Source organism: Pygocentrus nattereri, chromosome 9, assembly GCF_015220715.1.
Source record: "Pygocentrus nattereri isolate fPygNat1 chromosome 9, fPygNat1.pri, whole genome shotgun sequence".
In the NCBI taxonomy this organism is placed as follows: domain Eukaryota; kingdom Metazoa; phylum Chordata; class Actinopteri; order Characiformes; family Serrasalmidae; genus Pygocentrus; species Pygocentrus nattereri.
The window spans coordinates 9,849,878-9,864,420 of NC_051219.1; the positions used below are offsets into that span (position 1 = coordinate 9,849,878).

Genomic DNA, 14,543 nt, shown 5'->3' on the forward strand with positions numbered 1-14,543 from the left:
AAAAAGAAGAACTGCAACAGCAACAACAGGCCTGACTAATATTGTCTTGTTAAAAACTGTTGACCTGTGCCAGGCCTATATCCTCTAACTGCAATAGGAATTAAACTTACTTTGTTTGATTTAAATTCTCTTAAAAGAACAATAATTTGACATACTCGGAGAGGATGAAATCCAAATCAGTTACTATGTACATATACACTCACCGGCCACTTTATTATGTTTAGTTGTTTAGCCAATCACATGGCTGCAACTCAACGCATTTAGGCATGTAGAGGTGGTCAAGACAACTAGCTGAAGTGCAGACCGAGCATCAGAACGGGGAAGAAAGGGGATTTAAGGGACTTTGAACGTGGCGTGGTTGTTGGTGCCAGACGGGCTGGTCTGAGTATTTCAGAAACTGCTGATCTACTGGGATTTTCACACACAACCATCTCTAGGGTTTACAGAGAACGGCCCGAAAAAGAGGAAATATCCAGTGAGCGGTCAGTTGTGTGGACGAAAATGCCTTGTTGATGTGAGAGGTCAGAGGTGAATGGGCAGACTGGTTCCAGATGATAGAAAGGCAACAGGAACTCAAATAACCAACCAACATCTCTGAGGAGCGTTTCCAACACCTTGTTGTCTGCCACGAAGAATTAAGGCAGTTCTGAAGGCAAAAAGGGGGTCCAGCCTTTTACTAGCAAGGTGTACCTAATAAAGTTGCAGTTAGCATGTTAGCACATCAGCTAGCAGGTTAGTACATGGTTGGCATGTTAGCACATCAGCTAGCAGGTTGGTTCGCGGTTATAGTGTTAGCATGTTAGGTAGCAGGTTGGTTCACTGTTAGCATGTCAGCTAGCGGGTAGGTTCATGGTTAGCATGTTAGCACATCAGCTATTAAGCTGAGGTGTTTTTTGTTTTCTCTCACAACTGTTCCAGTCTTACTGGATCTGACTAGCTAACTTTAGCGTAAAGTCTTAAATTTTGCTGTTCTATGATGCAAAATGCTTGGAAATATGAATTTAATATGAATTTCCACAGGATCACAATAAAAAAGCAGCTGTCCAGCACTGGCCAAGACTTTGATAACAATATAGAAGTGCTACTCTTCAAAAGAAAGTGGTAAGTTTTATAGCCATTTTGATGCTTGATCTTTATTATGTCTTATACAACAGTTGATCCCAACCTTACAGTCTGATTGGTTGAGAAGCATCTAACCATGTTTATATTTGTGACAGCAGTATGGCTTTTTACATCAGAACTGTATCACTCTCCTGACGCTTTGGGAAATACCGACAAGCTTTGTGCACCCAAATCTTAGCTGTTGTGTACAACCCCAATTCCAATGAAGTTGGGACGTTGTGCAAAACATAAATAAAAACAGAATACGATGATTTGCAAATCCTTTTCAACCTTTATTCAATTAAATACACTACAAAGACAAGATATTTAATGTTCAAACGGATAAACTTTGTTGTTTTTTGAAAATATTCACTCATGTTGAATTTGATGCCTGCAACACGTTCCAAAGAAGTTGGGACAGGGGCGTGTTTACCACTGTGTTACATCACCTTTCCTTTAACAACACTCAATAAGCGTTTGGAACTGAGGACACTAATTGTTGAAGCTTTGTAGGTGGAATTCTTTCCCATTCTTGCTTGATGTAAAGCTTCAGTTGCTCAGCAGTCCGGGGTCTCCATTGTTGTATTTTGTGCTTCATAATGCGTCACACATTTTCAATAGGAGACAGGTCTGGACTGCAGACAGGCCAGTCTAGTACCCACACTCTTTTACTACGAAGCCACGCTGTTGTAACACGTGCAGAATGTGGCTTGGCATTGTCTTGCTGAAATAAGCAGGACGTCCCTGAAAAAGACGTTGCTTGGATGGCAGCAGATGTTGCTCCAAAACCTGTATGTACCTTTCAGCATTAATGGTGCCTTCACAGATGTGCAAGTTACCCATGCCATGGGCACTAACACTCCCCCACACCATCAGAGATGCTGGCTTTTTAACTTTGTGCTGATAACAATCCAGACAGTCCTTTTCCTCTTTGGCCCGGAGGACACGACGTCCACGATTTCAAAAAACAGTGTGAAATGTGGACTCGTCAGACCACAGGACACTTTTCCACTCTGCGTCAGTCCATCTCAGATGAGCTCGGCCCAGAGAAGCCGGCGGCGTTTCTGGGTGTTGTTGATATCTGGCTTCGCTTTGCATGGCAGAGTTTTAACTTGCACTTGTAGATGGAGCGACGAACTGAGTTCACTGACAGTGGTTTTCTGAAGTGTCCTGAGCCCATGTGGTAATATCCGTTACTGAATAATGTCGGTTTTTAATGTAGTGCCGCCTGAGGGATCGAAGGTCACCGGCATAGTGACAACTAACAATGTTGGTTTTCTGCCTTGCTGCTTACTTGCAGAGATTTCTCCAGATTCTCTGAATCTTTTGATGATATTATGGACTGTAGATTATGAAATTCCTAAATTCCTTGCAGTTGCATGTTGAGAAACGTTGTTCTTAAACTGTTGGACTATTTGCTCACACAGTTGTTCACAAAGTGGCAAACCTCGCCCCGTCCTTGCTTGTGAACGACTGAGCCTTTCAGGGATGCTCCCTTTATACCCAATCATGACACTCACCTGTCTCCAATTAACCTGTTCACCTATGGAATGTTCCAAACAGGTGTTTTTTGAGAATTCCTCAACTTTCCCAGTCTTTTGTTGCCCCTGTCCCAACTTCTTTGGAACGTGTTGCAGGCATCAAATTCAAAATGAGTGAATATTTGCAAAAAACAATAAAGTTTATCCATTTGAAAATCATCGTATTCTGTTTTATTTATGTTTTACACAACGTCCCAACTTCATTGGAATTGGGGTTGTATTTAAGATAACCTGTCCATTTTATTGAAGTAACATTTTATCGTTGATGTCCCAGAACAGGGTAAAATAATATGGACAAAAATGTAGACTTACGATGCTCTGCTTTAAGCTTTTTTCAGATATAGATGTTTTTCTCACATCTCTGGCAGATACTTTTCAGCAAAAGTAGAATAGTATCCTCTAAAATGTCTCCCAGTATTTGATGACATCAGCTTCTTGTTTGAATTTTTTTCCATTCCAGCTGAAATGGTGCCTGAAGTGCCAGAATGTAACTCCAGTACTATTTAAGATGGAAGGAGAAAATTGGAACTTCAGCTTCATGACTTTTTAGTGTTTGACAGTTTCTCGTTGCAGAGTAAACATATCAGGAAACCAGCTCTAGTGATTACATATGCAAATGAGTCCATTCATCTTCAAATCATCGATGTTCATCTTGAATCTTTCTCTTTATCTTGCCTTTTTGTAAGCTGTTTGAGACTGTTGTCTCTGTTGGTAAAGTGACCATCAGTCTGCGTGCCAAGCACAGGGTTAAAGGGTTTGTATTTAGTTTGTATTTACAATGTTTTTTTTTCTATTTTATTAGGTCCACCAAACATATCATTACTGGCAGGACATGGCTTGTATCTCCATTTTTATTAAATGTTTTTTTTTTAAATTTTTTAAAATTATTATGTAGAACTTGTTGCCTTTACATTGATTCAGACTTTCACAGTCAATGGAGCAGTAGAAATGTTCCAAACTTATTGGGGAAAAATGTCTTCTTCCATTAATTTCCACTTAAATTGAAAAATGTTTTTTTGTCCTTACCTGTAAAGTTACCATTTTGGGGGTGTAAGGTTTTGTGTATGTATGGTGGTCTTTTCCACTGATGGACGGGGCTGGGGGTGACTGCTATATTGTACGGCTATATCTTGTAATAGCGTATGCCTATGCTGGGTTTATGTGATGAAATGGTCAGTGAATGTACAAAGAAGGCAAACCTAATTACCTAGGAACTGAACTATTTACATTTATTTTTTAAGAAATGCAGCATTGCCACTGGAGTTATTTCTGAGGTCAGTACATGGGCCATTTAAACAAGAAATGTATTGCGTGTGGGTTTTTTTTTTAGATTATACATAAACTTCATAAAAAATCTAATTTGTGAATTTAGAAAAAAAAGAGCGCTACTCTTTGGTTTTCAGTCTCATGTGAATCAGTGTGGAAGAACGGAAAACCCAGGAACAACTGTTCTCAGCAGTGACACCAACATGGTGGTGTGTGTAATGTTGAAATGAGTATATCAGACACAATCTTGCTGATGAGGATTTTTTACACACGTTCTGGGCCAGAATAATGGGGGATGTGCAGAATAATTTTGCTATCTGGGAATTGTCTTGGTTTGCTGAAGTGTTAAGATTTCCCTTCATTTCCCTTCATTCATCCAGAATGCGGCAGCATGGCTCATCTTCAATCTGCCCAGTTCAGCCACGTCACCCCATTGCTGCGCTCCCTTCACTGGCTTCCTGTAGCTGCGCGCATCAGATTTAAAACCCTAATGTTTGCCTACAAAGCCAAAAATGGACCAGCCCCTCCAGATCTGATGGCAATGGTGAAATCTCAAACTGAACCACGAGCCCTTCGAGCTTCGAGTACAGCTCGGCTTGACCCGCCATCCTTCAAGGTGCACGGAAGACAAGCTTCGAGAATGTTCTCTGTACTGGCGCCCAGGTGGTGGAATGAACTCCCACTGGCTGTCCGAACAGCAGAGTCTCTTGCTGTCTTCAAATGTAGACTGAAGACTCATCTCTTTACACAGCACTTAAATGAGCATTGAACTATAAGCTGCACTTATTTTATTGTACTGCACTCTGTATTGTAATTTATTGTATTGTAGTTTATTGTATTGTATTGCATTGAATGGCTCAGAGTTCTGCATTCAACTCTGAACTTTTTCTCTTGGTGTCTGCAGTGACATTTTGTTTCTAGCAGTATCTGAGCTCAGGACTGTCTTTTCTCTAAGCTATTGGTAACTAGCAAAGATATTTTCTCTAGATTGACAAAGCACTTCTTGTAAGTCGCTCTGGATAAGAGCGTCTGCTAAATGCTGTAAATGTAAATGTAAATTTGAACTAAGGGATGTAGGCCGACCCCTGAAAAACAACCCCATATCATGATCCCTCCTCCACCAAACTTTACAGCTGGCACAGTGTAGTCAGGCAGGTAATGTTCTCCTGCCATTTGCCAAACCCAGACTCATCCATCAGACTGCCAGATAGAGAAACCTAATTTGTCACTCCATAGAATACATTTCCACTGCTCCAGAGTTCAGTGGCAGCAGTTTACACCACTTTACCCAATGCTTGGAGCTCCCGGCACACAATTTTTGTGCCGTTAATGCCAGACAAGGTTTGGAGCTCTGCAGTTATTCATAAGCAAAGTGTTGGCGACTTTTATGCACTATGCTGTTTAACACTTGGCGACCAGCTCTGTAACTTTACATGTTCTGATATTTCGTGGCTGAGTTTTTATTGTTTCTAAATACTTCCACTTTTCAGTAATACCACTCTTGGTTGTGAAATGTCTTGGTGGGAAAAAAAATTGCAAACTGATTTGTAGCAATAGTAGCATCGTATTACAGTGAGAGGCTTGGATTCAATGAGCTCTTTAGAATGACCCATTCACAAATGTGTGTAAAGGCACATTGCATGGCTAGGTGCTTGATTTTGTACACCTGTGACACTGGGACTGATGAAATTTAATGATTAAGAGGTGTGTCCCAATAATTTTGTCCACAAACTGTGTGTCCTTTTTAAAAAAAAAAAAACAACAGCCACTAATTAATGTGTTTAAAACATTACTCATAGGTCTGTTTCTAAACCAGACGCAGTATTTTTCTGGATCTTTTCACTAATATACATTGTTGCTCATTAAACTGATGCCATCCCACCAGCTCAAATCATACTAAAAATTAATAATAATAAAAATAAATAAATAAACATTGTTTGCTTGTTTTGTAATACCTTTGAAGAATCTATTGTCCACTTCCTTGAAACAATGAAACAGAGGAACCGTTAGTTGAGCTATGGCAACAGTACCCCTTTCTTTTTAATGCTTCCTCAAAGGAGAAACACCTCAGACTCCAAAGATATAAATGTTGGTGAGGAGCAGCATTTACAGCGTCTGTTTACATTAGCAGGGTAGCTAGCTACCTACATTTATGCAATGTTCTTGATACGCTGATACATCCTTTACCCCAAGTTCTAGATAGCCCATACTGTTCTCTTCATGACCCCAGAAACAGGTCCACAGTCACAAAACACAAACCCACCAGCATCATACAGAGCACTTCTGATTGACACTTCATTGACCATCCTCCTCAAAGACCGAAGAACGTATGCAACCATGAACGATAATTGGTCGGCATCAAACTTCTCCTCACCAAGATATGGCGCAGTTTTATAGTGATTACCATTACAATCATCATTAAACAAGAAACCAAACTACTGATATTGTTACTAAATAAAAAAAAATTCAAAGCATATTTGGAATTTCTAAAAATGATAAAAGTTCTATGAAAACGTATGTTGTCAAATTTCTCTTAATAGTATCAAAATGTCAGTCATTCAAGAATGGCAATCAAATCTCAAATGTTACTGTATAGATGGCATATCTAACACCTCATATGGACACTCAGTAACACTGGGAAAATACTGGAGCCAGATAGCATAGATTCATTTTTTGTGCATTTTATTATTTATTACTGTACTGTCTCCATTTGTATACCGCTTTAATACATCACCCGCCGTCACACTGTTGTTAAGTTGCAGTAAAGGAAAAAGGGGGCCCGCCGTCTAGAAAGGAAACCATTCTTCTTTGGTTGAGATGCTTCTTCTCTAATCCGTAATAATTCCACCCAGTTAAATTCATACATACTCAGTGACCTGCTGACAAATATTATAGACAACACTAACAAACACAACCACATGGTCTGCACTGGGGCAAGGAATAGAGCCACCACTGCACAAAGACTAATGATTTTATATGACTATTGGCTAAATAGCAGAAGATGCTACATTGTCTACATGATTTCTTTCAGCAGGTTGAGGAAGCCTTCAGAAAACACTGAAAGGAGGCCCCCCACCACATAACGACACATCCTGTCTAAACCAGTTGTGTCCACTTGCACAAACTCTATTTGAACACTTTATTGACGCAACAGTTCACTGCATTTCCACAGAACAGGAAACCATAAAAGTGGTTGCTTTAAGCATCAGAGCTGAGAAGCAGAAAACCCAACCATCTTCTCAGACTGAAAATGTGCAGATTTCTTTTAATTTCTCTGTAGGTTTTCTCAGAAAATACACAGATCAGCATAACATAATGACCTCCTTGTTTCTATGTTTGCTTCTAAAAACTCCAGCAGCTCTGCTGTGCCTGATCCACACGTACCAGCACAACACACACTAACACACCACCATGGCATAAGCGTTACTGCAACACTGAGAATGATCCACCACCCAAATAGTACCTGGTCTGTGAGGTTCCATGGGGGTCCTGACCACTGAAGAACAGGGTAACAGAGTATCAGAGAAACAGATGGACTACAGTCTGTAACTGTAGAACTACAAACAGCAGCTATACAGTAAGTGGAGCTGATAAACTGGACAATGAGCGCAGAAACAAGGAGGTGGACAAGATGATAGACAGGATCGGTGTACATTGTGTGTGCATAATGGCTGTTTTTACATGAAATTAAATCAATGATGGGGTGGTCTTTGACCTTTGTACAGTAGTGTATATTGACTATGAATATCATCTTTTGTGTTTCTATCTTGTGAACTATACAGTGCAAAGAATGGTTTGTCAATTCAAAACAATCTAAATCAAAATAAATGTGATTAAACAATATTTTAGTTCACATCCAGTTTCCCTGAGCAAGTAGGACTTGAACTATGAGTGGAAGTCTAGGCAACAAAAGCGGTGAGGTTGTCAGTATTCAGAACCTCCACACTGAAGACTTCTAAGAAAAAATGGTCAAACAGGAGAAGAAAACTTTGGAATTAAGTGATTTTAAAATAAACTGTAGCGCTTTACAGAAGGATTTTAAATTGATCAGTGAAAGACTTCATGCAGATGAAAGTAGTTATAGTTGAATTATTTTTCTCCTGCCATTAAACTGCTGAGCCAAAATGTTCATCCCTTGGTGGGTGTGGATTTCCAGTTTCCAGTAAGCCCAGCCCTAACACCTTTTGTCTTATTTGAGACTGTGTTCTTCCTTGTTTTACACCAACTTCTCATATCCATCCAATGGTAGACATGAAAGTGGTTCTGGTTCTCGTCAGTCTGTTCTTCACTAAAGGTACAGAGAAATTTATACCCTCACATTACGCTCAGTATTGTCATTCATTTTAGTCAACTTGTAAGATTTAAGGGTTCAGAGTGGTCTCATGAGGAATAATTAATAGTAAAGCAACTTACAGGCTTAATTTTCTTAACAGTGGTGGTGAGAGGAACCAGACAACAATATAGCCATTTTATTTTGTATCTAAACCCACCAGTGAACCAATGTCTTTAGTTGTTACATGTAATTTTGCTGAGGATAAAATAATGGTACACCGGACAAAAGTGTCATTTGGGGGCGATTTTGCCTTACGATGTCCTGCACATTGCTCTCGGCCATTAATGTGATTCAGTGATACATTTCAAAGCAAAACTGTATCTCACGACTATCGTAAAGCAATGTTTCAGACCTCAGGCAACACATATGCTTCATAACTTTCTGCAAATAAGTTTTAAAGGCATTGAACTTTTTAGACGTCTGGTTACTGGTTTCTAATTGTTTCTCTAGAACAGAGGATTTGACATCTCTCTTCACTCTGAATGCCATTAACCATTAACCACTGAGTTATACAGGCATTTTTAGAGTTCTTTGGGATTCCTCTTCACTGTTGTTTCGGGGAGGACTTGGATTTAATGTAAAGCATATTGACCGTTTCTCTGTGTGATCAGATCTTTATCTTTCACAATGGATTCTTGTTGTCCTGCAGCTATAGCACTGGAATGTTACAGCTGCAGAGGGGAGTCTGCTCAAACTTGCAATAGTTATGAGTATTGTCCACATGAGTGTAACAACTTCGCTGCCACCTTGAGTGCAGGTAAGAGTGAGTTTTAACTCAGATTCAAACTCCTAACAGACCCAAAACTGATATCCACTAAGCCATGTTTTCTCCACAGGTGGTGTACACATAGAACAGATTATGAGTTCTTGCCTGCCGCCAGCCTTTTGTGTCACGGGGAGAATAAACACAGGGTTTCTGAAAGCAACAGTCAACTCCAGATGCTGCAAGACTGACCGCTGCAATGGTCAAGTACTACCAGGTACAATCAGATGCACTTTTATCCAGCGGGACTTACAGTTTGATCATTTCACAGAGGAAGGTGAAAGTAGCGTTAGGAGTTTCGCTCACGTTTGGCGTAGCATAGAGTGCTCGCTATGGCCGGGGACCTGAGTCTGCAGTGGGAAGGGCTGAGCTGTTACCCACTACAGCATTTTAATCCTTGACTTCTCCTTTTCTAAACTCTTCACAGTTAGTACAGTAACAGTCTTTTTGGGCCAAACCATCAACACTGTTTTCTTTGCCTGAATACAGAATGTGCTCAATTCCAAAGTTCTGTACTTCTCTTTGCAGTCAGCCTCGGCCTTCAACAGAACCGTGTACTTCTAAAGCTCCGTTTGCCAATGTTCACATGCACTCTTACAGAACTGGCACAATGAAGTCCAGAAATGAGCAAGAAAACAAACTTCATATGAATTTCCTGCATCACAAACACCGTATCAAACAACGGTCAAAGCTAAAGCTCAAACTGCTGAATGAAGGTATTTAAATGGGCCGATTATGACTGATTCCCATCTGAGCTGAAGTTCTACCAGGTGTCGTCAACCCTTAAAAGGGGGTCACTTCTGAAGTCATTTTGTTCACGGTGGACCACCCATTATGGGCCCAGCACACAATTAGAAACTGCTTGGTGGTTGGTTAGTGTAGTGGGTAACACCTCTGCCTTCTGCACTGTAGACTAGGGTTCAATCCCCCACCTGGGTAAGCACCCTACACTATACCAATAAGGGTCCTTGGGCAAGACACCTAACACCACTTTTGCCTACCGGTAAATGCTTATATGCCAGAGAGGACATTAGGGGAGACGTGTGATGCGGATGAGATCATCTGGTCAAACGAAGCAGATCAGAAGAACTAAGCATTTACTGAACATGTGATTTAGATTTTTTCTTTTTGTTTATTTGCTAGATTTTTTATTCTGATGCAATAAAAATAAACCATTGTGGGTTTTTAAAAATAATTTTTCTGAGGTAACGAGCCTTAAATCAAGCCAGAAAGGTGTGTATAGTGGGTCTTCTTTTTCATTATTTGTAAAAATTTTTTAGCACTGATTCATTTCTTTTGTTCATATTATTGTTTACTGTACTGCCTGAATTTGTACCTTGATAATACAGTAAATGATCACAAAAAGTCTACAGTGGTTTCTAATAACATTAAACCCAGTTTACCACAAACGTTTTTGCAAGCTTATCCTCGCTGGCTTGTTAAATTTACTTGTTTATTTGTTTTAAGTTTTACCGAAACAGGCTCCCAGTGGAAAGAAGTGTTGTGCCAATAGCGACTGCTCAGAAACTGTGAAGTGCGAGGGAGACGAGGATCACTGCATTAAAGGATCAGGTACTCGTCATTATGGGTGTAGATTGTTATTGACATACATATGATATCATAGCCCCACTGTATGAGATTGTAAGTTGTTTTTGTCCGCTCTAAGTAACGGAGACATACGTTTATTTACCTCATGCCATTTACAATATTTCATTTCTCAGCATGGGCTTCGTTAGGGCTGGGCCTTCATCCTTCAAAGGCCCCGGGAACCTAGATCAAAATCACATTAATACAAATTTATACACAAATACAACAAATCTAGTTCAAGTCCTTGACCAATCACAGTGCTCATATCTCTTGCCCCACCCACATAAAACAGTTTGAGTGTTAGAGAAATGTAGCGAGCTGAAGCTAACCCAGCATAACCAAAATAACCTGTCTGTAGCTGCTGGTCACCCCTTCATTAGTTTCTCCACACACAGACATTCATGCGTTGCTTCATTCATCCGTCTGCCTGTGTGTATATTCATCTGTTCCTCCAGTGTTTTACCCACCTGTTTGTTTCTCCATTTGCCGATCTGCACATCTGTTCATCCTTGACTTTCTCCTATAAGTAGCAGAGATGAATGTTGAACAGAGAGCTGTCAATCAAGCTGCTCGTTAGCCACGCCCACACCATTCTCAGACAGGGCTAATCAGCGTTTCTAAGCCGTTTTCTCATATTTATGTCTTTTCTTTTTGTCATTCTAGCCCTTGATGTTTAATATAAGCCTGAGTTTTAGCATCATACCAACATTTTGAACATTTTATTCTGTATTTCCTGAAGTTTTTGATACCAGGCCAGAATAACTTGTCCAGCACAGATTTATTAATAGAATGACCTTGTTTTTCCCATAACCACTGGTCTCACTTTAAAAATGACATCACAGCAAGCCAATTACCCATCAGACCCTCCCCTAAAGCCCCCTCTGACATCACTTTCAGCATGAAGCTACTGTGGAGAGTCAGGGGGAATCAATGCTGTTGATGGCACTGTTAGGTTCAACTCTGACATTTAACACATGCTATACTTTGTATGTTGCAGTGTTTCTGTAAATGATTCAGTAAATACTTCAACTGGAAGGCTCATGATATTGGAGATGTGTCTCTTTGCTTAACTGACAAATGTAGTTTACAAGCTCTTATAATGGGGTTATAATATTATTTTTCTACTATAATGACTGTCATGTTATGTTAGAGTCTAAATCTGTAAAAAAAAAAAATCTAAAAAAATGGGCCTTACAGGAGCAGTGAGGAAGGGGCTGTGAAACCTCTCTTCAGGCAGAAAAACAAAGTTGGAGAGGACTTTAGGTGAAAGAACTGAATGGCATGAAAGCAGAGGGGTGAGAGTTGTGTGGCAACTGCTATATATATATATATATATATACACACATATATATATATATACATATGTGACACTTTGAAAAGTATGAATAAAAACAAATTGCAATGATGTGCAAATCTTTTAAACCCTATATTTCATTGAAAATGCTTCAAAGACAACGTATCAATTGTTGAAACTGAGAAATTTGATTGGTTTTTGATAAATATATGCCCATTTTGAATTTGATGCCAACAACTTGTTCCAAAAAAGTTGGGACTGGGGCAACAAAAGCACCTGGTGGTTAATTGGCAACAGGTCAGCAACATGACTGAGCATAAAAAAGCATCTCAGAAAGGCTGAGTCTTTCAGAAGTAAAGATGAGGAGAGGTTCACCACTCTGAAAGACTGCACCATCCAAATAGAGCAACAATCCAAGAATAATGTTTCTCAACATAAAACGGCAAAGAACTTTTACTTTTTATCATCTACGGTACATAATAACAATAAAGGGTTTAGAGAATCTGGAGAAATCTCTGTATGCAAGGGACAAGACCAAAAGCCAATATTTGCTGGTCATGATCTTTGGGCCCTTAGATGGCACTGCATTAAAAACATATGATTCTTAGAGAAAATCACTGCAGGGGTTCAGAAACACTTCTGAAAACCATTTACTGTAAAGACAGTTTGACACTGTCTCTAAAACACACAGAAGAAACCGAATCTAAACAGGATCCAGAAATGCTGCCACCTTCTCTGGGCCTGAGATTATTTTTGGAAATCATGGACATTGTGTCCTCTGGGCTAAAGACCAGAGTGTCCAGTGCAATGTCCAAAAGCCTGTATCTATGATGGTATAGAGTTGTTAATGAATGTTAATTAAGGAGTTAATGAAAGGGGTTAATTGATGTTGTGGATTTAAATAGATCATAAGTCTTGAAAATATCTAAGGTCTGAATATTTCATTGTTTTCTTTCATGGTGAGGCCCATTTCAGTCTTCATTGAGTATCCTTGTTTGTCTGATAACAGAGTTATGGGAGTTATATTATTTAATATACTGATTATATTAGCATATGTACTAATATATATTATATACTAGTCATGATTAATTTGAATTCTCTCTCTCTCTCTCTCTCTCTCTCTCTCAGTTCCCTTAGATGTTCAATTTCCTACTAAGGTATCTTTGACTGGATGTGCCAGCAAGAGCATCTGTGATGGGCTCCTTTCCCTCAGACAATTCTTTAACGTCTCTGCGGATATAAAGTGCTGTGAGGGGAACCTGTGTAACACTGCTATCAGCATTAATCTGGGTCTCCTCATCATGCTGGGGTCTCTACTGACCTCCATCCTCTTCCTCTGAACTTCCTCTGAACTATTTCAAACCCTTTTTTAGGAAATACTGAAACTAATACATGAGTTTTTAATAGAGATTTTAAATGTCAGCATCTCCACTGGGCCTGTAGGTGATCAGTCTAGTCTGTTGCATAACGTTTGCTGTACTTTTAATAAACCCAATAAACTGTGCAAAGACTTTTATTGTTGTAATCCTAATTTCTAACTTCTCTAATCTCTAAAGTTTCAGTTGAGCAGCATTAAACTGTGAGATACTTCAGACTCTACAGCCCCTCTGCTGTTGAGAGAAGTGAACAAGACCACATTCTGACTGAAGTAGAGGGCCTCAAATCAGAGAGGTTCACGACAGAGCTGATACAATGTATAATATAATCCACATAAGGTCCTGCTTTTCTATTTAAACTTAATTAACCGTTTTGTGCCTCAGTGGTCAGAACTTAACAGGCCCAAAGGACTGATGATTGGGCAAGGGCAGCAATGGATTGCTGTAATGTATGTAATGTGATGTTTGGTGCCAATCATGGGGAGCAACAATGCAACTGTTTTCAAGCTGGGCGCTTTATCTGTATCAGCCACAGCATCGCCGCACACACATGGTCGGAATGTTAACCAATGTCTGGTTAGCTGTTGTCCTCGGCCTCGCCACCCAGCCTGGGGTGGGAAAAGAGAATGCGGCACATCCACACCACTCTAGTGTTCAACCCCAGTTCAAACAAACAGCCCAAAACAGAATCCCCCAGCATAACATACCCCAATTAACCCCACACACATTGGATGTATATATATATACAGTGCCCTCCATAATTATTGGCACCCCTGGTTAAGATGTGTCAAAAGCCTTAAAATAAATTCAGTTTTTATTGTGGAAACATACTGTCACACTGAAAATTGTAGAAAAATGTAACCTTTAACTCAAGTAGAGTTTTAGGGGGAAAATAAAATCCCTGACTATGAAATAATTTTTCTTCATAAAATCACCTGTTCCACAATTATTGGCACCCCTAACAATTCTTAGGAAATAAATGTAATTAAAGAATTTCTGTCACTTCTACAGTAGTTTACGAAGTTAATCAAAGTATGTAGGAACATTTAATTAGCAATTCACAACTTCCTGTTTCCCTGGGGTATAATTATGACGTGACACAGAGGCCATTTCTCTTCAACATGGGAAAGACAAAGGAACATAGCATTCAAGTAAGGCAGATGTGTGTTGACCTTCACAGGTCAGGCAATGGCTACAAGAAAATAGCCACTCACCTACACCTGTCCGTATCTACTGTCAGAGGAATTATTAAGAAGTTTAAAACAACTGGAACAGTGGTAAA

At 39.6% G+C, this 14,543-nt stretch overlaps 1 protein-coding gene across 1 annotated transcript; it reads left to right on the forward strand.

The window, feature by feature from the left end:
- Positions 1 to 8,121: 8,121 nt before the first annotated feature.
- Positions 8,122 to 13,401, forward strand: LOC108410476 (phospholipase A2 inhibitor and Ly6/PLAUR domain-containing protein-like). Its single transcript, XM_017681562.2, has 5 exons — positions 8,122 to 8,202; positions 8,891 to 8,998; positions 9,078 to 9,221; positions 10,472 to 10,576; positions 13,014 to 13,401. The coding sequence occupies exons 1-5, from the start codon at positions 8,151 to 8,153 to the stop codon at positions 13,223 to 13,225; spliced, it is 621 nt and encodes a 206-aa protein (XP_017537051.1). The 5' UTR covers positions 8,122 to 8,150; the 3' UTR covers positions 13,226 to 13,401.
- The last annotated feature ends 1,142 nt before the right edge of the window (positions 13,402 to 14,543 follow it).

Excerpts from the sequence above, each read along its gene's own strand:
- LOC108410476 (XM_017681562.2), top strand. The coding sequence starts at position 8,151 with ATGGTAGACATGAAAGTGGTTCTGGTTCTCGTCAGTCTGTTCTTCACT. Across the intron at positions 9,222-10,471 it reads CAATGGTCAAGTACTACCAG|TTTTACCGAAACAGGCTCCC; the intron begins GTACAATCAGAT and ends ATTTGTTTTAAG. Across the intron at positions 10,577-13,013 it reads TCACTGCATTAAAGGATCAG|TTCCCTTAGATGTTCAATTT; the intron begins GTACTCGTCATT and ends TCTCTCTCTCAG.